Genomic DNA, 23,527 nt, shown 5'->3' on the forward strand with positions numbered 1-23,527 from the left:
TTCCCAGGGAGAAACACCCAGGCTTTCTCCTGGAATCCGGGCTGCCAAACACCCCGGCCCTGCTGAAACCACAGTTTGGTGCCAAAGTCCTTTAATCACATTCCACCTTGGCCCTGGCTGTTGCTGCATTTCACAACCTCTCTCTTGTTACCCTGCAGCATTTGTGTAGCCTGCACCCACCCCTGTCACTGCTGGGGTGTTTCCCTCCTTCCCTTGCCTCCCCATGAGCAACCATCAGGCTTTCCTTACATCCCTGCAGCTTTACCTGTGTTCAATTATCCTCCCCACCAAAGGATGATGGCAGATTAATTAGCATACTTAATCAGCCACAACTAACATGTAATTACACCCAGATTTAATTATTCCAGTCTGGTCTAAACACTGCTATGACAATTCTTAAAGGTTAACTCTAAGTTAACCACCATATTTAGTACAGTTTTATGGCCGTTCTTTATTGCCAGTGACACAGCTCTCTTCATCTCACTTTCTCCATTACCTCAAGGCTTTAATAACCTGAAAAATTTGGAATGATGACACTAAATTCCCCTTCAATCTCTCCAGCTTCTTGCAAACACTTTGCAGTGTTGATTCAAGTGAAGCTGCACATTACAGCTTGTGAAGATCCTTGCACGCAGCCACTTTGAAGATGGCAGAGCACAGGTACACGGGCAGTTGCCAAAGGTCTAATTACAGCAGTGTTTCTTTGCCACAGCAGGGCTTTCTCAGACCCAGATCTCCCCTGACTTGTACTGGTAGCCCTGGTGCCCTCCAGCCATGGTCACACCACCATGCCCACACCAGGTACCTGCAAGTTCTGTCAGCAGAGCTGTTTGAAAGGCAGAGGTTAACACTGAGCAGGCTGCGTGTGCCAGCAGACTTCCCTTTGGAAAAGTCCCCCTCTTCTCAAGCACGTCTCTTTCATAAAGGCCAGGGTGGAAACTTAATCACTGGACAGAAAAGTGAGATTGTTGATTGTCTAGAAATGTTTTATTACCCCAGAACAGGACTTATTACCTATCTCTTGCCTTGCGGGGCAGCACACTGTGTTTCCATCCGCCCCATCTCATCCGCTGCCGTGTCTGCCCTTTGCTCACTGACTTGTACTTCCCAGCACCATCTTATGTTTGGAAAACAGCAGTGGATTCTTCAGAGTTATCCCGACAGTGTGGAGCAGAAATCAAAGCACTCCAGTTGTTTTTACCAACAGGCTTGAGCCGCTCACTGTGGAAAAGATGCGACTCAGTGGGCTCAAATTAGTGGCTGGATTAATCTCATTAGTCTTAATGAGCATGGAGGTGATCAGAGCTCTTAGAAGCCTGCTTATTCCCTAGGAAGCACAGCTGTAGTTTGAAAAGTAATTTGGGAGCTAGTGCTATTTGAGCAGAGAGATGCATTTGAATCCCAACTCCTGCTCACTGCCCAGATGCCTTTTCTGTTCCCACTGGAAGGCCAAAATGTACAAAGGTGGGCAACACTCTAAGCTGGGTTTTGTTATGCTTTCCCCATCACAGGACAACTCACTTCTGGCTGCCCCCTTGAAAGCTGCCAGGCTATATTCAGCCAAGACTGGTTTCTAACTACCTCTGGAGATCAAGAGGGACCTTTGCAGAGCTATCAGCCCGTGGTGTCACCACAGCAGTTTGCTGATCTTGGCCACAAGCAAAGGTGAGAGTGGAGGGCTGTCCCGAGGCCTCATTAGTACAGTTCCCAGCTGCTTCACAGGGTTTTCACACCAGCAGTTTCAAAGCCCTTTGTGGTGGCAGTGAGCTGTGTTATCCTCTCTCCTCAGATGGGTAAACCAAGGCACAGCTTGAGAAGGAACTTTTTGTTCAGGGGCCAGTGCTGCCACCAGGAACGAGCCCAGACAGCCCAATTATCCACCTCCCAGTTCCTTCCCAGGCTGCTTCCTCTAACTCCATGGAAACTATTTGCCTACAGCTCCAAGGCAGGCATTGCATTTCACAAGATAAAACAACCACTTTGTCATCTGGAAAGTGCCTTGGGAGCCAGGAGCTCTTCAGCCCTCCCACTGCCCCCTTCAGGCTAAAGGAGAATGAAGGTCTTGCTGTGCTGGGAGGGCAGAGGAGCAGCCACACCAACCTCCCTGCCCACAGAGGCCACCTGAAGTGGGGCTGCTGAACCTTTCCCAGTCCCAACCCAGTGCTTTAGCTGCGAGGTCATCCCATTTCTGAGTGTAACCTGCACTCAGTCTCCCCGGGGCTGCTCAAGAGGATTTTCCTCTCAGCCTGCCTGACACCAGCCACAGCCTCCTTGCCTGTCAGACTTACAGCAGGCAGACATCCTTCTTCAGGTTGCTCAGGTAACGCTCCGTGTCACACCGGTACAGGGACTCGTACCTTAGGTTCTGAGGGTATTTCTCCTCCTTGGTGATGTTGTAGCGACCAACACCTACAGGGTTCTGGAAGGAGAAGGTTTTACTTGCTTCTCCCCATCCAGAGGCAGAGTAGGGGATGCAAGCTGTGCAAAACCAGGTAGTGCTTTCATGTGGCCAGGCCCTCAGTTGCAAAAAAAACTACAATGGTATGTGGCATATCTTAACCAAACCAAGCCTGTGCTGCAGGGGAGGGAGGAAAAGACACACTAATCAGTGTCAGCCCAGCCAGGCTCCTTCACAAGCAGTTCTTGTCAGAGCAGCCCATAAATAAATCAAGTAGGTCTGCGGGCTTGAACATGCTCACCAGTCACCTACTGCTAGCTGCAGTGAAGGGCTGCCCTGTCACAACCTCCCCACTGAAATGTAACCTTTCAATCCCCCCAGCAATTATGAAGACATCTTCATCCTTCACCTCTTTCAAGTTGCCTGTTCCCCACTCAGCTGGACAAAGGAGAGAATCCTGCTCCTCATCCCTAGCCAAGGTGGACTGTTTCAAACTAAAGCTTTCCCTGTCTGCTTTTGAGCCCTTCCAGGCTTTGTTCTGGTTCTCCATGGGGAAGCTGCCAAGATGCTTGGAACATGTACTAAGAGAGGGGCTCCTACTTGCACTGCCTCTGCAATGTGCTGCTGATGCTGCTTGAGGGAAAACTGGCTTTTGAGCAGCAGAATGGGACTTCCTGGGAGGATACAAGGAGCTCCTGACACCTAAAGGGACTCAGAACCTTCATCCATGAAATGCATCTGCTTGCTTACAGCTGATGCAGAGCAGATCTGATGGGAAGGACTGTCTGAGCATCCCCTGAAAAGGGCAAAGGCCTGAGGGTGCAGACAGAGATAATGTGGCTGTTGCTGAGCTCCTGCCTCTCTGCTCAGCCAAGCTCAGCTGCCTACAGACAGTGGGTGCTCAGCTGCTGCTGGACACAGGGGAGACCTTGACCTAGCAGGACACTGGCCTGGAGGCCTTTACTCATTGTTTATCCTTTAGCAGCCTCTTCTGGGTAAGAACAGCAGCACTCAGTGGGAGACTCCTCCCTGGGGCTCCTCAGGATGGGCAGCTGATGGAGTTGCCCAGGTTTCCTTGGCAATCAGCAAGGAGAGAAAAGCACCTCCTGAGGTCAGTCTGCCCTTCTGCCACAGTGAGCCCCCTGATCCAGGACTATTCCTGAGGGGCTGATCCTCCAGAGGACACCCCAAATGCTTAGCTGGCTGAAGCAGGTGAGGCATTCAGGAAGAGTTCTATCCTCTCCCAGAGGTGTTGGGAACAGATTGGAGATGGTCATGGAGGAAGCTCAGAGCCCAAGCATTCTCCTGTCCCTTTCTCACTGCTCACTCACCTCATTCCCAGTAAAGAGGCGAAAGGACTTTCTGTCAAATCTCTTGGCAGATGACCAGAACGGGGCTTGGCTGGGGTACACTGTCCTCTCAATAGGCTTTGGGTCGTATGAGCCTGGCCCCACTGCATACTGGGCAGAAGGAAACCTGTGACACTTCTGTTTGCTTGGGAAAAGAGCTACAAAGCATCATCAGAGAGACAGACAGACAGCATCCATCCATCTATCCATCCATCCACCATACATACATCTACCATACATCCATCCATCCACCATCCAGTATCCATCCACCCACCCATCCACAATCCATCCACCATCCATCCACCCATCCATCCCTCCACCCACCATCCATCCATCCACCCATCCATCCATCCATCCATCATCCATCCATCCATCCATCCATCCATCCATCCCTCCACCCACCCATCCACTCATAGATCCACAATCCATCCATCCATCCACCCACCACCATCCACCCATCCATCCATCCATCCATCCATCCATCCACCATCCATCCATACATCCATACATTCACCATCCATACATTCACCATCCATACATCCATACACCCATTCACCATCCATACATCTACCAACCATCTCTTCATCCATCCATCCATCCACCCATCCATCCATCCACCATCCATCCATCCACCATCCATCCATCCATCCACCATCCATCCATCCATCCACCATCCATATATCCATCCATCCATCCACCCATCCATCCATCCATCCATCCACCCACCCACCCACCATCCATCCATCCATCCATCCATCCATCCATCCACCATACATCCATACATTCACCATCCATACATCCATACACCCATCCACCCACCCTGTCACCTCTCCAGCCACCCGTCTCCCCTCAGCCTAATGCGTCCCCACGCAGGGCACCCCAGCCCCACCAGTGCTGCAGGTGACACCGGGCAGTGCTGATGTCCCTGTTGCCACTGACCGCCTCCCTGGGGCACTGGCTGAGCGTGGCCCAGAAGATCCTCTCGGTGGGGCAGCCCGGGTTCCGGGTCAGGGTGCTGAAGCAGCCTTTCTTTTTGTTCTCACTCGAAATCAGTTCATCCAGGAAACCCTTGATGACACCAGTGGTCAGCTTGGTGTCCTTCTGCAGGGACAAGGGAGGAGGGTGAGAGCCTCAGCCAGCAGTGGTCTCTCAGCCACCCCATCCATCCCGTGGACACCTCTGCTCCCTGCTCCCTGCTCCCTGCTGCCTGCGGGAGTTTTTCCAGGATCCAAGGCAAATCCAAAGCAACATCCGAGTGGGAAGGAATGCTGGTGTAAGGCACCTCCCCATCCTTACAGACATGAGAAACCCCCTCTGGGTGACAACACACCTCAAAAGGACCACGGCCACCACGGGTGGGCTTCAGCTTGCCCCTTGAGGTGGGCGGGCAGGGCCAGGAGCCTCCTGCCTCCCGCAGCTTCTCGTCGATGCTGCTCCGCAGGTTGTAGGTGCCGGGTCCCAGGCCACTGCCCTGCAGGCACGGGAGGAGAGGCAGTGGGGGCTGTGTTCAGTGGTGTTGGGACAGGGCCACCCCACAAACATGTCCCCAGGGCAAGGGGCAGGACTTGCTGTGAGTTCTGGCAGGCCACGCTTGGCCACCCTGCTGTCCAACAGCCCCCGCGTGCAGGCCGAGCGCTTGTCCCGCTCCTCCAGGCGGGTGTAGGGGTTCCCGTATGTTCCGGGGCCAGGGAAGCAATCCTGCAGGAGAGATGGGGTGGAGAGACTGTGGGAAAGGGGGACAGTCCCCAGCTCTTGCAAAGGGCTTGTTTTCCAGAGCCACAGCCCCCAGCCAGACAGAGGAGGAGGGATGTACCCTGTTGGTGTCTCGGAACCGCTGCTCCCTGGTGTCGCAGATGCCCCGGAGGCTGGAGGGACGTGTCTCCTGCAGAAAGTCCCTGATGTTGTAGGTTCCTGGGCCCAGCCTTGCCAGCTGCAGGAGGAGAGTGGAGAGGGTGAGGACAGGGCTGGGCAGCTCACTGCTCACTCACCCCATGTGCAGGGAGGGTGGATGGAGCCCAGCTCCTACCTGGCGCCTGCGCTCCTTCATTATCTCCTCGGAGCGGAGCTTGGGCAGATGGATAAGCCCAGAGCCCATCTCTTCCCTGGGGCAGCCAGAGACTGATGTCTCCCCCTGCAGTGCAAGAGCCAGAGCATGAGGCTGAGCCCATCCTCAGCCAGGGGAGGAGGGAATAGGGGCACAGGGATCTGCTGCTCCACATCCCAGGCCTCCATGCTTTGTGTTTGCTGAGCACTGGGAAAGCACCAGCGAGCTCTGGTGTGAGCAGCCCACGTCCTGCTCTCCCACCCTGGGATGCTCCCAGCCTGAGCTGGAGTGTCCTGAACGTGCAAAAAATGCCTGTGCAAGAAGCTGCTTCCCAGTGGACAACCTGAGAGGTGAGGAGAGCTACACCAGGAGATCCAGCTCTTCCCACACATCCAGGCAAACCTGGCTGGTGGCCTCACCTGGCTCCCCACATCCCTGGGGAGCTCTTGCAGCCTCATTTTGGCAGCTCTTGTCCCTGAAGGCTGCAGGGACAGTGTCAGCCCTTGCCATGGCAGCTGTTGCCGTGGCATCTGGCATTCCAGTTGCCCAGGGAATGTCCCCTCCTGGGAGCAGACAGGGCCAGGGGACAGCAGGATGGAAGCAGGGATCCTGGTTGTAAAGGAGGTTCCCAACCTGCCATGTGGGGTGCACACCCCTCCCAGGCCGGGCGTTTGGCCCCCAAAAAGCATAAATCAGCCCCTGGCAAGCTGAGTGGTTGGGTGAAAGGCTGCAGGGCCAGCAGTGCCTTTATTAGATCCCTCCAGCACAGCTGGAAAAAATAAAGAGCAGAGACAGGCACATAACCCCAGAGCTCAGCCCCACACTGTCTGCTGATTTAACAAGAGCTCAGCTTCCCCCACAGACCACGGCTCTTGTGTAGCCTTAAACCCTCCTAGTTCAAACATTGCCCTGGTGAATCAATCCAAGATGTTTTTGTCTCTTTGATCAGCACAGCAGGCACTAAGTCACTGACAGAGAAACATCTTTCACTTCTGTCTCAAAACCACCTCAAAACAGGCGACAGAAATGCTGGAGGAACAACCCCCCCTCCCCTTGTCCTGAGCTGCCTGGGGAAAAATCCTCCTCTTCCTGGGCAAAAATCCTCCTCTTCCTGGGCAAACGGGAGATTTTCAGCACAGGGGGTATGGAATTTGGCACTGGATGTCCTGCAGGACACCTGCTGAGCACCTCTGGGTGTCTGAGGGGTGGGCAGGTCCCCTTCCCTGGGGACAGGTCCTGCTTGTCCAGCCTCCCCAGCAGCTTCTGCTTTTATTGCTGGTTTAATTGTGGTGAGAAATGTGTAGGGAGAATTAATTGCCTGATGAAACTGGGGAAAGCTGGGGTGGGAGTGAAGCTGCCACCTGACAGCCAGGAGATTTGGGACAGATCCTGCACTTCCCCAGGCCCCTCTGGGCAAGGTTTTATAGGATGCTGGCTCAAGTGTTTAATGACTTTGATGCTCCCAAATCATTTAGGAGGATCAAAAATGCACCCTTTAATCCCTTGATCTTCTCCATTTCCAGCCCCCTGTAAACAGGAGCTAACATTAGGATTTCCCATTAGAAAAGAATCACGAAGGTTTCCTTCAAATCCCATTTTTTACGTAAAATAAGGACTCATTCTTCCCTCCTTATATTTAAACAGGATTATTTCAACTCCTCATGAAATGAGGCTCAGTGAAGTGAAATCTCCTCCTCTAGTGGAGTGCTTCAATATTGTGCTCACCACTGCTCACAGAGAGGTTTGAAGTCTTCAGAGCAAGAGGCAGGAGGCTGAAAAGTGAAGCGTGGAGGTGGTTTCCATGAACTCTCAGCCCCACAAAGACTGAGGGGACCTGGCCCTTGGCTGGGTCTGCCTCTTGTTGGGTTCTGTTCCAGTTGGGTGGGAGGGAGATTTTGAGGTCAGGAACACAGAATACAGTTAACATCAGCCCCAAGGAGGGAATTCAGCCCCATCGTGTCCTGTCCCCCCTGTTTACCATTTCTTATTATTGCTTGAACACAGATATCATGCAGGAACCGTTCCTGCTGGGTGAAATCTCTGAAAAAAGCAATAAAGTTGGACTTGGACCATGACCTGCAAGTTCTTCTGGGGCAAATGCTTCCTTAAAAGCCAAGGAAACCCTCGCCATGGGGTGCTTCAAGACAGCCCCTGAGAGGCTGTGGTGCCTCCTGGAGCCACTCCTCGTGCTCTTTGGTCAGCAAAAGCTGAAGATGGAAAAGCTTGGATGCAAGAGGTGGAGCAGGGGGTTAAGAAAGATGAGGATGCTGCAGTCAGAGGTCAAGGTGAGCCAGCTCTGCACACCAGGGTGCCCCAGGGGAGGCTGGAGCTGTCTGAGATGATGAAGCTCAGTTCCCCCCAGGGCAGGAGGAGGGAGTGCCACTGTCCCTCCAAGTCATTGGGGTGGCAGCAGGTTCTGCAGAGGGGGTACCCCGCTCCTGAGCTGTCAGGACCTCCCCAGTTTCCCAAAACCTAATTAAAAAAAGCAGTGGACAAATTGCCTTGTGGTGTGAGCCACGCTGTTGCTCCACTGCTGCCCACCCATCACCTTCCCCTACCCATGGATGGGGTCCCTCCCAGCACCCAAATACCACCCTGGAGTTCAGATCAACCCCAAGGAACTCAACCCAGCCCTGGGGAGCTCAGATCAACCCCAGGGAGCTCAGATCAACCCCAGGGAGCTCAACCCAACCCCAGGGAGCTCAGAACAACCTCGGGGAGCTCAGATCAACCCCGGGGGATCTCAGATCAACCCCAAGAAGCTCAACCCAACCCCAGGGAGCTCAGATAAAACCCGGGGAGCTCAGATCAACCCCGGGGGATCGCAGATAAATCCCAGGGGAGCTCAGATGAACCCCAAGAAGCTCAACCCAACCCCAGGGAGCTCAGATGAACCCCAAGAGGCTCAACCCAACCCTGGGGAGCTCAGATAAACCCCAGGGAGCTCAGATCAATCCCGAGGAGCTCAGAACAACCCCAAGGAGCTCAACCCAACCCTAGGGAGCTCAGATAAACCCTAGGGAGCTCAGATCAATCCCAGGGTGCTCAGATGAACCCCAGGGAGCTCAAATCAACCCCGGGGGAGCTCAGAACAACCCCGGGGAGCTCAACCCAACCCCGAGGAGCTCAGAACAACCCCGGGGGAGCTCAGATCAACCCTAGGGAGCTCAACCCAACCCCGGGGAGCTCAGAACAACCCCGGGGAGCTCAGATCAACCCCGGGGAGCTCAGAACAACCCCGGGGGAGCTCAACCCATCCCCGGGGGTGCGGGGGGTCCCTGCGGAGCCCCCGAGGGTCAGGCCGGGCGGACTGCCCGCATCCCGCCGGCAGGGGGCGCTCTTCCGCCGCCGCCGGAACCATAGAGTGTGGCGTGCGGCGCGTCCCGGCCATGCAGGCCCTGGTAAGAAGATGGAGGGCGCGGTGTCCCAGCGGCCGGCGGCCGAGCTGCGGGCTCCGGCACGGCTCCGCGGGCAAAGCCAAATGGCTGCTGCTTTCGCAGCTTTTCCAACCTTTCAACCTGCAGCCGGGCGCGGGGGCGGCGGCGGCGGGGGGTGGCGGGGAGCCGAGCTGCCGCAGCCAGAGGCTGATGGTGCAGGGGGGGCTGATCCATCCCGCCGGGCCCGGGTGCTATCACTACCTGCCGCCCGGGCTCCGCGCCATGGAGAAGCTGGAGAGGCTGATGGATGAGGAGATGAGGGCTGTGGGGGGACAGAAGCTGAGCATGCCCAGCCTCTGCTCGGCGGAACTCTGGCGGGCCAGCGGGCGCTGGGAGCGGATGGGCCCGGAGCTGTTCCGCTTGGAGGACCGGCACGGGAAGGAATATTGCCTGGGACCCACACACGAGGAGGCGGTGACACAGCTGGTGGCCGCGCACACCCACCTCTCCTACAAGCAGCTGCCGCTGCGACTCTACCAGGTAAATAAAAAAAAAAAAATTTAAAAAAAGATGCCGGGAAAAAAAACTCTTCCCACCGAGTCGCAAGGTTCATAGGATTGTGGACCGGTTCGGGTTGGAAAGGACCTTCGAGATCATCTGTCTCCAACCCCCCTGCTGTGGGCAGGGACACCTCCCACCATGCCAGGTTGCTCCAAGGCTCATCCTTGACTTGAAGACTTCCAGGGATGGGGCAGCCTCAGCTTCCCTTGGCAACTCGTGCCAGCGTCTCACCCACCCCCCTCACAGCAAATAATTTCCTGATATCTCATCTCAGTCTTGCCCCTTTCAGTTTGAAGCTGTCCTCCCTCATCCTATCACTCCGTGCCCACGTGGAAAGCCCCTCCCCAGCTTTTCTGCAGCCCCTTCAGATGCTGTGGTGCCTCCCTAGAGACTTCTCCAGACTGAAAAACCCCAACTTTCTCAGCTTGTCCTCATAGGAAAGCTGCTCCAGCTCTCTGATCATCCTCATAGCTCTCCTCTGGACTTGCTCCAACAGCTCCATGTCCTTCAGGTGTTGGGGACTCCAGAACTGGACACAGTGCTCCAGGTGGGGTCTCGAGAGCCCAGCAGAGGGGGAGAATCCCCTCCCTCAACCTGCTGGTCATGCTTTGATGCAGCCCAGGATAGAGTTGGCTGCACACACACACACATTGCTGGCTCTTGTGGAGCTTCTCATCAACCAAAGTGCCTCAGGGTTCTTCTCAGTCCATTCTCCTCCCAGCCTGTGTTTGTGCTTCAGACTGCCCCAAGGCACAGGCTTTGTGAGCTCCTCAGGGAGGGGTCTTGGTGTGACTGGACCCAATCTTAGCCCCTGACTGTAAAGTTCAGACCCTCAGGTTCTGTCACAGAGTCAGCTCAAGCTGGATGCCTGTGGAGAGGGGCCCTGCCCATGTTTTACCTTTTAGTGCCTCACAGTCTGTCCCTGTGGTCTGGTACCCAACCAGTCTGCCTAAGGTACAGCTCCCAAGGTGATTGGTTCCTTGTCTTGCCTCTGATTTTATCTTTTGTTCCATCTGCAGCTGAAACTCTTCACTCTTCTGCTGCCTCCAGGTCGAATGCTCTCTTTCTTCATTTCTTCAATTAAGATTTCTTTGAATTCTGGTTTGAGTTGGTCCCCTTCCTGTCATGTGCTACTGTCCTGCTGCCACTGGGCCCTTGCTCACTGCTTTGTCACTGCACTCCTCTGTCCTTTGTTCTTCCCCAGGAGTTCAGTGAGGCCTCAGGTTCACATATCTCAGGCAAAAAAAAGGAAATGGGGCCTCATCTGGCCAAACTTCCAATGTCTGGTTGCAAGAAAACCAGAGGAACATCTGAGGGAGCTGGGGGTGTTGAGGCTGGAGAAGAGGAGGCTCAGGGGAGACCTCATCACTCTCTACAACTCCCTGAGAGGAGGTTGGAGCCAGGGGGGGGTTGGGCTCTGCTCCCAGGAAGCTGTTGAGACAAGAGGCCATGGGCTTAAGCTCTGCCAGGGGAGGTTTAGGTTGGATATCAGGAAGAAATTCTTTCCAGAGAGGGTGATGAGGCATTGGAATGGGCTGCCCAGTGAGGGGGTGGAGGTTTTTAAGAGACTGAAAGTGGCACTCAGTGCCATGGGCTGGGAACTGCAGCGGGAGTGGATCAAGGGTTGGACTTGATGCTCTCAGAGGTCCTTTCCAACCCGGATAATTCAGTGATGCTAAAACCCAATTATTCATCCTACTCCCCACCCAACAGGTGACCAGGAAGTTTCGGGATGAGCCCAAGCCCCGCTTCGGGTTGCTGCGCAGCCGGGAGTTCTACATGAAGGACATGTACAGCTTCGACACCTCCCCGGAGGCAGCTCAGCACAGCTACCACCTGGTGTGTGGTGCCTACTGCAGCCTCTTCCAACGCCTGGGCCTCCCTTTTGTCAAAGTGAGTGCAGCCACGGGCAGCATCGGGGGCACCGTGTCCCACGAGTTCCAGGTGCCAGCAGAGATCGGGGAGGACCGGCTGGTGCTCTGCCCCCACGGACATTTCGCCGCCAACGTGGAAACCCTGCGGGAGGAGCTTTCGTCCTGCCCCACCTGTGGGACCAAACTCACCCAGACCAGGGGGATCGAGGTGGGGCACACGTTTTATCTGGGCACTAAGTACTCCTCTGTCTGCAAGGCTGTCTTCTACTCCCCTGAGAACAAGCCCCAGCTGGCTGAAATGGGGTGCTACGGCCTGGGCGTCAGCCGCATCCTGGCGGCGGCCGTCGAGGTGCTCTCCGTGGAGGACAGCATCCGTTGGCCCAGCCTCATCACACCCTACCAGCTCTGCTTCATTCCCCCCAAAAAGGGCAGCAAGGAGGAGGAGGAGGAGGGAGCAGTGCTGCTGGAGCAGCTGTATGACAGCCTGTCCCAGGCACTGCCCCACCTGGCTGGTGACTCGGTGCTGGATGACAGGACGCAGCTGACCATCGGCAAGAGGCTGAAGGACGCCCAGAAGCTGGGTTACCCTTACGTGGTCATTGCTGGGAAGAAAGTTTGTGAGGACCCTCCGGTCTTTGAGGTTTGGCAGCAGAAGACTGGTGAGGTTTTGTTCCTCACCAAGGAAGGGGTCATTGAGTTGTTGAGTAAAGTGCAAATCCTTTAAACTGACCACCTCTGAGTCTCTCAACGCTGCCGCGCTGTGTCCGGCCCACCAGCCTGGCAGCAGTGGCTCTGGGTCAGCAGAACCCAATCCAGTTCACCTCAGAGCAACCACACAGGGTGCTGGGGTTGAGATGGGCTCTGCTCATGGTCCCCCACAGGATTGGGAGCGTTTCTTCTCTGGCCACAGGCACCCCTGAGATGTTTTTGCCAGCAGATGTAGCCTCATGCAGCTGTGGGGTGCAGCCTCTGCCCTGGCAAACACAGCCTCTGCCAAGGCTGCAGGAGGGGGACAGGAGGACTGTCCCCCCCCTATTCAGGTGCTGAGTTGTCAGCATGAGGGATTTTAAGAGGCAAAGGAAGGCATCCATTTGCATTTCCTCCATTTGCATCTTCTCTGGAGACACTCAGGTTCCCCAAAGGTGGAGGCAAAGCTTTTTAAATGAAAGGAAAGCAGTGAACTGGGAGCCTTGTTCACCTTCAGAGTGCCCAAGTGCTGCAAAGCTGCAGGAATTCAGGTGAAGAATGGTGCCAGGCATCTGTATCCCAGTCCTGCAGGTCAGTCCAGCTGGTGAGATGCCTGGATCTGCTGGGCTTGGGTGGTGACCCTGTGGTTTTGGGGATGTGGCCTCAGGGTGGTAGAAAATCTTTGCAAAAAAATTAACATGGAAATGTGAAAGCCTGAGGGGTAGAAATGTCCTGGTCGTGTTTTTGCTACAGTAACCTTGTCCTTGAGGGTGGTGACATCCTGCTCCAGGAGCTGTGGAGGTCGCCTGGGCCTTCATCGAGTGGTTTGGGTTGGCAGAGTCCTTAAAGATCCTCTAGATCCAGCCCCCTTGCAGGGCAGGGACACCTCTCACCTGTCCAGATTGCTCAAAGCCCCATCCAACCTGGCCTTGAACACTGCCAGGGAGGGGGCAGCCACAATTTCCCTGAGGAACTCATTCCAGTGCCTCACCACCCTCATAATAAAGAATTTCCTCCTAATATTTCATCTAAGTCCCCATTCTTCCACTTTTAAACCATCCCCCCTTATCTTATCAATACAAGCCCGTGCAAAAAGCCCTCCCCAGCTTTCCTGTAGGCCCTCTGCAGATACTGGAAAGTTGCTCTAAGGTCACCTTGGAGCCTCCCTCTCTTCTCCCAACCTTCTCAGCCCGGCTCCACCGGAGCTGCTCCAGCCCCCTGAGCCTTTGAGCGCCTTTCCTCCGGACTCATTCCGGGAGCTCTGTGTCCTTCCTGTCTTGGGGACTTCGGAGCAGGACACAGCGCTCCGGTGGGGGCTCAGAAGAGCCGAGAAGGAGCCAAACACCTCCATGGCCAAGGCGGGGTCAGCTCCCTCCGCCATCCCCACCGGAGGTGCCACCCAAACCTGCTGCTGGCAGCCGGCGGGACGGGAGGAGGGGCGGCCGGGACGAACCGGGGGGAGGTGGGGAAGAACCGGGGGGAGCAGGCGGAGCAGGGGGGTGGTCGGGACGAACCGGGAAGTGGCCGGGAAGAACCGGGGGCGGTCGGGAGGAACCGGGGGGTGGTGGGATGGAACCGGGGGGAGGTGGGGAAGAACCGGGGGGAACAGGCGGAGCAGGGGGGTGGTCGGGACGAACCGGGGAGTGGTCGGGAGGATCAGGGGGGAGCGGGCGGAGCAGGGGGGCGGTCGGGAAGAACCGGGGGCGGTCGGGAGGAGCAGAGGGGCGGGCGGGAGGGAGGGACCGGGGGCGGGGCGGAGCAGCATCATGGCGGAGTCCGGTCCGGAGGGTAGCAGCATGGCGGAATCCGGTCCGGGCGGCAGTGGGTCGCGGTACCGAGCCGCTTTTAACCCCGACACTTGGGAGCAGGTGAGACGGCGGAGTCCGGGGGTGTCGTTGCGGTGCGAGGGCCGTGCTGCGGGCTGGGGTGTCCGTATCTATCTATCTATCTATCTATCTATTTATCTTTCTATCTGTCCGTCCGTCTGTCTGTCTGTGTCTCTGCAGGAGCTGGAGGCCATCCCCATGTTCATGAAGCAGTGCCCGGCTGAGATCGATGCGGCTCGGCAGCCCGATCTGGCCTGCCTGCAGTCTCTGCTCTTCGACGAGGAAAAGAGCCCCGCAGGTGGGCAGCCGGGGGATGGGGGGGTTCTGCTGTCCTCCCGGTACAGCCCGGCCCGGGGAGAGCCCGTGGGGAGCCGGGCATCTCACCCACCCATCCATCTGAATCCCTGCTCTTGCCCCGCAGAGCTGGCCAGGATGTACAAAAACGAAGGGAATGAGTACTTCAAGGAGAGGGACTACAGGAAAGCTGTCATTGCCTACACCGAGGGGCTGAAGAAGAAGTGTGAGGAGCCAGAGCTGAGCGCTGTGCTGCACACAAACCGGGGAGCTGCACAGTTCCACCTGGGTGAGGGGATGTGTGGGATGGGAAGGGGCTCAACCCAACCCTGGGTGCCCATCCCTTTCAGGTCTGGCTTTTAGTTTGCTCTTTCTTCCTCCACACACCTCTCCATATAAGCTGTGTGGTCACCTTTGGATCTGGTTGGATTTAAAGTGTGAATGAAAGGTTCTGAGGGGTAACCACCCTTCTGCTCTCCTTGCTTCCCAGGTAACTACCGTTCTGCTCTCAATGATGCCATCCAAGCAAAAAAGCTGAAGCCCACCCACCTCAAAGCAATCATTAGAGGTAAAGTTAAAGAGTGTGTTAGCACCTGGAGCACAAGGAATATCCTTTCAGAACAGCTTTGTGCATGTTTGGTTTGCTTACTGTGCTGTGATTCTTTTAAGCCCTGGCACAGGCTGACATTGGAAGTTGCTTTGTTTCCCTGTTTCTGTCTGTTAATTAACAGTGTTTATAAACTTTAAATTACTGTGGGTGTATCTTCTTATTTCATTTAAGGACAGAACGGCATCATTCACTTCAGAAAATTCAAGCAGATCTGTTCCCTTGTTTTCTTCTTGCTGTTTCTCTCCCAAATAGAGCTCTGCTTTAGAGCTTTTGATTTTTGGTCAAAATGCTATCTTTTTGCTCTTTGCTTTTCACCTTCTGTATTTGTCAAGGAGGCATTTCTGTAGAGCACATCATAACTTCTGTTGTTTTCCACAGTGCTAATTTGTGGGGCTCGGTTTGGTTTCTTTACCCAGTCTTTCTCACTCTGGAAATGGCCACTTTTATTTTTCCTTATGAAACAAACAGGTGTGTTAGTTAAAACAATAACATTTTGCTTCTAGCAGCATTCTGCCAATTCCTGTGATTGGATGAGCAGATAATACAAGAACTGCTGAAATAATATCTTAGGTTTTCTTCTCAGCTGACCTGCTGGAAGTTTAAGCTTCAGTATAAACCCCCAAGAACACAGTGTGTGCTGCTGTCCCTGCCTCTTGAGAGCCCCAGGGCTAACCCTGTCTGCATAACCACTGCTTTGTGTAGTAGTTATAAACTGACTCCAGTACTAGAAACTTAAAATCTTCATCCTTCCAGGAGCTCTGTGTCACCTGGAGCTGAAGAATTTCTCCGAAGCAATAGCATGGTGTGAGGAGGGCTTGCAGATAGATTCAAAAGAGAAAAAGCTTGTGGAAATAAGAGCTAAAGCTGACAGACTGAAGGTAAATATCAAGGCAGTCAAGCAACTTCAATGCCTGTCTCTCACCTGACTTCTCTCAAGCAGCACTCTGGGGCTCTTTGGTTGAAGCGTGCTCCAAGTTTGTGTGTGATACAACAGTCCCCAACAGAAATGAGTAGTGGCTTTGTGGAGGGTGTGTTGAGGTGTGTGGGGGAGAGAGCTGGTGGGGGGGAGCTTCTGGAGGTCTCAGCTGTTTTCTCCCCTCTCTGGCAGGGTGTTGGGCATTGACTTGCTGTGTGTGACCAGGGTGCAACCTTTTTTTACAGCGAGCTGAGGAGCGGGATGCGAGGAAAGCAAAGGCAATGGAGAAGAAAAAGCAGTGTCAAAAGGAGATCTTGCTTGCAGCAATAAAGGTGGGTCAGTGAGGGGGGTTGGGTGCTTTGTTTTGTTGTTTGGTTGGGTTTTGAGCTCTCTCATTTTTCTGTAGGAGGTTATTCTCATACACTGGCTTTTGAGAGCTAGAGCCAAAAAAATGAATGATTCTCCTTATCTGTGTGGCTTTAGCCCCAGCTTCCAGGTTTTCATGTTTCAGGTAACAACTAATGCAAAAATCTCAGTGTGAGGAGGTGGACTGAGCATCCAAGAGGGCTGTCTGTGGCTGCTGGGCTATAGCATCACACTGGCTCAATGAAATTTCTTTTATTTGCTATTAATGGGCATTCCTTCAGTGTAAGGATGGAATAACCATCCAGCAGGGTGGAGGAAAGGCTCAATCCTGGATCCTCTCCTTCCTCAGCCCATGTTGGGCTGTGTTAGAATATTTTTGGCTATTGGGTAAATCCAATCCCTTCTTCTGCAGCTTTCTTTCCAAAGAGTGAGTTTTCTTGAGAGTTCTGGAAGTTGATGTGTGTAGTTGCACCCTGAAGTTAAGCCTGCTAAGTTCCAAAGAACAGGATTTCAGGTGCATCCTTTTCCCCACATGTTCTCAGGCTCCTCTCTTGACATGTAGACTCCTGGATTCCCACCATTCCTCATCTCTTCAGTGGGGATGTCTGGCAGAGCTGCTGGATTCTACTGGGAAGAGCAGTCACCTGAGTCTGCTGTAGGAAGGCTTTTGATGGCATATTTAAGAGCTGACTTATTAATGACACAATTTATGATTTTCCTGCCTGCTTACTTTTTGCTCTTACTCTCCCCACTGTGCCTGTGTGGCTTTTGGTGTGGTGTTTGGATTTTTCTCTTTTTTCCTTCTTCCCCTCCAGGAAAGAAATATCAAGCTGGTCCTCGAGCCTTCTTTAAATGAAGAAGAGGAAATATCAGATGGCCTGGCTGAGATATCCTTAGATGGCTTCCACTCTGAGAATGCCACAGGGGCAAAGGTGCACTTGGATGCTGAGGGCAGCCTGAACTGGCCTGTCCTCTTTCTGTACCCTGAGCACGAGCAAACAGACTTCATTGCAGCTTTTCATGAGAACTCCCGGTAAATGCTGAGTCAGCAAGGTTCTTGCACAAAGGAGATGCTGGAGTAGATGAGAGCAGACAGCAAGTGAAACCCTGCAGCAGCTCCAGAATTCCTCATTTCACAGCTCACCCTGATTTTTGCACGGGAGGTTGCTCTGGGTCACCTCCTGAAGCCCTTCCCGACCTGAGTTTTTTCTGTGACTTCCAAATGCTGCTTTAAAATAATCAGGGCAAAATCTTGATGTCACACAAATTTATAGCACAGGGAAACACATCCTATCCAGCCAGGGTGTGATTAAGGGGGTTTGCAGTGCAAGCTTTGAGCAGTGGCCAGTGACACCAATATGTGTGGTTTTAGAGGTTCATCAAAGTGCTGTCTCAAAGCCCTCCAAATATGGGGTCTTGAAAGGAGGATTGAACTTAAAAATTATTAAAAAATCTTCTAAAAGGGTTCTTTCATAACCACAAATGGCCTAATAGTTTTCTGTTGGGCTTAAAGTAGGCCTGGCTGAAAGTGCCTGAGAGCTTTCAGGCTATGAGCAAGTCACTGGCAAGGTGGGAATTCCACTTTTCCTGATGTTGGCTTCAGTTTCTTATCTTCCAGCATTAAACTTGGGATTTGTAACTTTCTTGTGGGAAGATAGGATGTAAAATTACAGTGCAGGCAGATCAGTGAAGTTGTGGTTCTTACACAGCTGAGTTTGCTACACCTTCTCACGACTAAAGGAAGTGCAAATAGGTTCTTAAAATAAATGGGACATCAGCTCTTCCTGAAGGACCAAAGTAAACAGTCCTCTGACATACAAACAGATTCTCAGCACTCTGATCTGATGAAGCATGGTGCTGGTGGGACCATGGAGCAGCAAAATCAATTTTAGACAAAATGCAGGGTGTTTATGTTGACATCTTTTTCAATGTGAAAATAAGAATTTAAAAATAATTTGCTGTTGTGCTGCTCAAATTTTAAAACAATGGCCTGGGTTACAGCAGGGCTTTGGTCTCATTGGGAAGGTGCTGAGTTGAAGGGAAGAACTTAAAAGTGATCTAAATTACTTTCAAGCCTTTTGTCTAATCTGCTAATGTATTTTTACCATTGTTCAAAGGACACTGTACAAATTATTGAAGCTGAAGACTTCATCTAAGCTAACCAAGTGTATTTTGGCTTTTAGGTTTATTGATCACTTAATGGTGATGTTTGCTGAGTTGCCTCCTTGGGATTTAGAAAGAAAATACCTTCCCAGCAATCTTGAGGTGAGAAGTTTGACTTCTGTTTCTTCAGGGTGGTTGTGTTGGGGGTTGTTTTTTGTTTTCTGGAGTGAGATTAAATGGCTTTGAGTTTATGAAAACAGTGGCATGGTTACACTTCTGTCAGATGCAGATGAAAAATAAGGATTTGGAGACCTACAGTCATTACATAAATAACATTTTCCAGATGTGCTGACGTGGACACAATGAAAATTGAAGCTTTTTGGTCTGCCATTTACATTGTATTCATAGATACTGCTTAGATTCCCATCTTTGAAATTATAATTAAAATTGAGACCATCAGGCTGGTCGGTTGTCTGGTTTTATAACTGCATTGTTATGAAATTGCTCAATACGCATGAAAAAACAGTAAAAAAAAATGTTATTTTCACAACCAACTTGAGATGCTTAAACACTGAGTCCCACCAAAACAATATATTTCTGTTGAGACTTTAGCAGAGGTGGAATTGCAGCAGGTCTGGAGAACTTTTCAGAAGTTGTACGTAGACGCGTTTAATTTTCCAACCTGGCAACAGCTCAGCCCTTACTGCAGTGAGCAGACAGGTCCAAAAGGACAGTGGCTGTGTACTTTACCTGATTAAAACCTTGGGTTGTGTCTGTGTGTGCACATACAGTCTAAGGCACAGCTGCTGGAGTTGAATCTCTCTTAAATCTGTTCAGTTTAGCTCATCCTGCTGCTGCATTTCACCCGTTAAAAAGCAGCCCTTAGACTTGGAATGCTTCCCTGTAAGGCACAGCAACAGCCAGGGTGTTTTTTGCCTTCTGTCTGCCACTGCCATAAGAAGCTAAACTGGTTTATACAGGGAAGAGCTGGCATCTACACAAAGCAGTTTCTGCATTAGGGAAATTAGTATCCAGCACAGTCAGTTCAAGGTACAGAAGTTTAGTAAACCTGTAATAAGTATCTGGTGTGCTGCAACAGGACCTGCAACAGCTTGGTAGTTTGCCTACCTTAAATATTTAATAACCTTCCCAATTTTTTTCAGCTTTATTTTGAAGATGAAGAAAGAGCAGAAATGTATGAGCTAAACCCAGAACACACATTGCTGCAAGTGCTGCAACACCAAAGGTGAGGCTGTACCTATTCATGTCCAGAGAGAGCACAAAGGCAAAAAGTACAAGCTTTGGGCTTTGAGTGCAGTTTGTTCTCTGATCTGACATTCCTAACTCTTGGATTTTAGTAGTCCTAACTTCTGAAGATGTGAAGCATTGTGAATTTTGTGCCTGGCTTTAGTGACTTACCTGTTTAGGGTTTTTTTTTCCCAAAAAATGAACAGCTCTTTTCAGGATTGGATGGAAATGGGGAGTTGGGCTTACACAGAAGGGCTGTTTCAGATCCCATCTACACAGAGCTACTTAAAAATTAAAAAACAAGCAGCAGCATATAAAGGGAGCATGTGGAAGGTTAACAATGTGCTCACTGTTAATAATGCTGTGGGAGCAGCCTCAGCACAGCATGCAGCACAATTTCACTCTGAAACTGACCTTAAAGTGTTGTGCAGTTATTCAGAGAGAAGAATTTGCTGTTTGTAAAGCCAAAAACTTAGCATAAAATGTCTGTGCTATTACCCTGCACCATCTCATAGCTGGTGGCTGAGGCTGTCACAGTGGGAGCAGGGCTCCAGGGCCACTGCTGAGGGCTCTGCTGGCTGAACTGTCTCCATAAAACTCAGCAGTGTGCATTAACCTTCATATTTCAGTCTATAAAAGCAGTTTGTGAAAGAAACCTCCTTATAGAGGGAGGATAACCACTGTTTGAATTAAAAATAGCTGCTGGGAGAAGAGCTGATTGATAAACGTTCCTCCTCAGATCTGTGCAGCTACAAAAGGCTCTGCTCATCAGTAAAAAAAACCCTGTCAGTGGCCTGGGGGAGGTCAGTCTGGGTGGAAGTCACTCACTTGGCCAGCTACAAAGAAGCCAAAAGACTCCTTTTAATCTTTGCAGGTATTTTGTAAAGGCTGGGACCCCAACTGTTCTGGCATTTGTAAAGCAATCTGCTTTCTCTAAGAAATACTTCTTGGGCAAGAAGGTTCATCGACTGTAATGAGCCAGAAGGTAATGAGGAGTCCATGTGAGAGGCTGCAGTTTGTTATCCCAGGCTGCAAACTTCTGCTTGAACAAAAACCACCCTGAGCACTTCAGGGGAGAAATAATCTTGGCACACGGGGAAACTTCCAGGAAAACAGCAGAGGAGAATGAAGGGCTTACAAGAGGGGATTAATTGTTTAAAAAGACATCCAGCTGGCTTGCAGGAGGCCTCCTCTATGATAGGCTGCATGGGATTTTGCAAGGAACCTGAAGCAGTGCCAAACACTGGCTGCAGTTTGAAGCAACAGCAGCTGGGAAGGTACTTAGGTACCTGTGAAAAATCCCTGATTGCCTCCGAGGTGGGCTGTAGTTGCTGGGGTTGAACAGCAGTGCTCTGGGGCAATCCCTGCCTGTTGCAGCAGGATGGATGCTCTCAGGTTCCTGCCTGGGATTAAGCAGCTGCTGTTTTTTTCACCACTTGACTCTGCTGCTGGCCAGGGTAAAGCAGAGCTCTTTGTTCAGAGCCCTGTGTTTAACTGCCCCTTTTGCTACCTTACTGATCACCTGGAAATAAATGTGTCTATTTTAAGGAGACTGACTTCTGCCTAATAAATGAGACAATATTTTTTTCTCACCTCATTAAATACTCCAAGAAGATGACGTGGGTCGTCCTAAAACCAAACGTAACCTTATCCATCACACTGACTGGTAAAGCCAACATAAAAGGTCTTCTGTGCTTCTCTATGTCAGCATTTAATTAAAAGTAATTCTAAAGCTCTCGTTTCTCTCTCTTCTGCAATCTCTCTGGGGTTGCAGAAAGACATGGCCCTGTTAGACACATCTGGTGCACAGAGCACTAAGAAGCTGTTCAGCCAGAAATGCTTCTGCTTGGGTCACGGAGGACTTTTCTTACTCCAGAGCTGGATTTCTCTTCACCATTCCCATATTTCTGCACCAGGCACGAACTGAGGATGCTGAAAATTAATCTCTGAAGTTTACAGCCAGGCAGCAGGATGGTTCCCTTCTCCCAGAGTTTCTGGCCTGTGTCCTGCTCTCAGAGGGCAGAGAGCTGGGCAGCCAGGTGGTACAGGCTCAGGCCATTGCAGGCGATGCAGCAGAGGTTGCAGATGGAGGACAGAGTGTGGTAGAGGCTGAACTGCTGGCACAGCTGCTGGTACTTGGGGTTGGAGGCACACAGCTGCCTGTGGGACTTGCTAGCCAACAGCCCAACCTCCTGGCCCAGGCCCTGGCTGCTCTCTATGAGGTGCATGTCTGCCACCATCTCAGAGGTGACCCTCCCAAACCACTGCGTGTTCAGCACCGAAGCAGCGACGCAAACAAAGAAGATGATGATCTGCAGGGGAGCAACACCCACAGTGAGCATCTTGTACCCGTGGTGGATTGAATTTCTCCCCCAGCCCCTTCTCACAGTAAAATCTGGCTGCAATCTGAGGGCTCACTGGTTGCTTTTAACCAGAGCCACGCGTGGGCTCTGCCATCGTTTGCCAAGCAGCCTCGCTGGAGGTAAGCCAAGCCCTGTGGAGGGAGGGGTTTGGGTGGGGGGCAGCTTGGCTTTTCAAGCAGGAGGCTACCTGGGTTGTTTGCTCCTTTCTGAGCACCTCGCTGGGGTGGTGCATGGCAAAGAGGGTCAGGTTGAGGAAGGCACAAGCCGAGAGGATGTGGAAGTAGTAGGGGAAGAGCTTGCGCTGGATCAAGCCGAAGGTGTGGCGAGGGAGGTGGGTGCCCATCACAAACCCTGCAAGAGGGAAAAGTGGGTAGGTCCTGAGGAAAAGCCCCCTCCCCCTGTGCTTTTTTCCCCCCCACTCCACCCCAAGCAGAGAGTCTCACGCGTGGATCTCAAACCTACCAGCCACGAAGGTCACCCAGATCTGCATTCCCCAGGAGGTGGAGAGGAAAAGCAGGTGCAGCAGCTTGATGGTGTTGGAGGGCTCTGTGTCCCTCAGCATGGTGTCCTGGCTGGGGACAGGCTCCTCCATGTCACCCCAGCCCTGTCACCACACACCTGCTCAACCTGCTCTCAGTCCCCTTATATCTTAGGGGCAGGGCAGAGTGGCAGCACCCAGAACCAGCTGTTACAGGTGGACTTTCAGCAAAGTCCAGCCAAAGCCCTGGCTGACCCCTGGCAGGAGGACCAAGCAAAAAGTCAATAGAAGGGGAGAAGGAAAAGCCCTGACAAATAATGCCTGCCCACGCAGTGACCATCAAAGAGGCCTCTTGGCCAAGGGGAGGTCCCCATGTTTCAAAACAGCAACACCTTCTGCACACTTTAACCAAAAAGCCCTGGGGGCTGGAAGAACCAGGTCCAGCTCCAGAGTCACCTTGCTGCCCAGGCCCCCACGCTGGCACAAGCACAAGAGCAAGGGAAGAGGTGTTTGGGGGGGGGGGGAGGCTTTGAGGGAGTTGCCCGCTCTGCTACAAGGAGTGCTTTGGAAATTAATTAAAACAAAATTTGGGAGCAGCCCATCAATTCTGCTGCCTGCTTTATTCCTCCTCCTCCCCTCCCCGGCTGTCCTGGGGTGTAAATTACAGCAGAGAGAGCCTTGGGAGAGGCACTGCCATCAAATTACATCCCACTCCCCCTGCAAAATAGATAAATACAGGTTGTGGTTTTATATATAATTTCCAATGTATTTATTTAGGCATCTGTGAAATCCTTGAAGCCTTCTCTTGATGGCAGCATCAGGTACTGCAGAAGGTGCCTGTTCAGCTTGGAGAAGGCTCCAAACTGACCTCAGAGCCACCTTGCAGTACTTGAGGGGTACAGGAAAACTGGGGAGGGTTTTTTGTTGTTTTTTTTTTTTACAAGAGTGATAGGACAAGGGGGAGTGGTTTAAAACCTGAGATGTACATTAGATAGCAGGAAGTTCTTTGCTGTGAGGGTGGTGAGACACTGTC

The 23,527-nt window shown here is 52.3% G+C and overlaps 4 protein-coding genes across 6 annotated transcripts; 2 read left to right on the top strand and 2 right to left on the bottom strand.

The window, feature by feature from the left end:
* Window positions 1-965: 965 nt before the first annotated feature.
* CIMAP2 (ciliary microtubule associated protein 2) lies at window positions 966-6,870 on the bottom strand. Its single transcript, XM_071750080.1, has 9 exons — window positions 6,211-6,870; window positions 5,774-5,878; window positions 5,561-5,677; window positions 5,317-5,445; window positions 5,078-5,218; window positions 4,687-4,848; window positions 3,730-3,858; window positions 2,289-2,419; window positions 966-1,221 (listed from the first exon to the last, which is right to left on the bottom strand). Exons 1-9 carry the CDS (start codon window positions 6,478-6,480, stop codon window positions 1,119-1,121), a joined length of 1,287 nt encoding a protein of 428 aa, XP_071606181.1. The 5' UTR covers window positions 6,481-6,870; the 3' UTR covers window positions 966-1,118.
* Window positions 6,871-9,151: 2,281 nt separating this feature from the next.
* Window positions 9,152-12,328, top strand: PARS2 (prolyl-tRNA synthetase 2, mitochondrial). Its single transcript, XM_071750066.1, has 2 exons — window positions 9,152-9,708; window positions 11,443-12,328. The coding sequence occupies exons 1-2, from the start codon at window positions 9,181-9,183 to the stop codon at window positions 12,325-12,327; spliced, it is 1,413 nt and encodes a 470-aa protein (XP_071606167.1). The 5' UTR covers window positions 9,152-9,180; the 3' UTR covers window position 12,328.
* Window positions 12,329-12,723: 395 nt separating this feature from the next.
* TTC4 (tetratricopeptide repeat domain 4) lies at window positions 12,724-20,696 on the top strand. 3 transcript variants are annotated; one of them, XM_071750072.1, is made up of 10 exons: window positions 12,724-12,881; window positions 14,297-14,414; window positions 14,538-14,699; window positions 14,901-14,978; window positions 15,774-15,898; window positions 16,182-16,268; window positions 17,118-17,335; window positions 18,486-18,567; window positions 19,569-19,651; window positions 20,528-20,696. In XM_071750072.1, the coding sequence occupies exons 1-10, from the start codon at window positions 12,849-12,851 to the stop codon at window positions 20,625-20,627; spliced, it is 1,086 nt and encodes a 361-aa protein (XP_071606173.1). In that variant the 5' UTR covers window positions 12,724-12,848; the 3' UTR covers window positions 20,628-20,696. The 3 variants fall into 3 exon arrangements, with proteins under 3 accessions (XP_071606173.1, XP_071606174.1, XP_071606172.1); XM_071750073.1 differs by lacking the exon at window positions 12,724-12,881 and adding an exon at window positions 13,575-13,682; XM_071750071.1 differs by lacking the exon at window positions 12,724-12,881 and adding an exon at window positions 14,024-14,158.
* Window positions 16,281-22,737, bottom strand: TMEM205 (transmembrane protein 205). Its single transcript, XM_071750074.1, has 3 exons — window positions 22,479-22,737; window positions 22,204-22,367; window positions 16,281-21,965 (listed from the first exon to the last, which is right to left on the bottom strand). The coding sequence occupies exons 1-3, from the start codon at window positions 22,606-22,608 to the stop codon at window positions 21,666-21,668; spliced, it is 594 nt and encodes a 197-aa protein (XP_071606175.1). The 5' UTR covers window positions 22,609-22,737; the 3' UTR covers window positions 16,281-21,665.
* Window positions 22,738-23,527: the final 790 nt, after the last annotated feature.

This window comes from Heliangelus exortis, chromosome 8, assembly GCF_036169615.1.
Source record: "Heliangelus exortis chromosome 8, bHelExo1.hap1, whole genome shotgun sequence".
Taxonomy (NCBI): Eukaryota; Metazoa; Chordata; class Aves; order Apodiformes; family Trochilidae; genus Heliangelus; species Heliangelus exortis.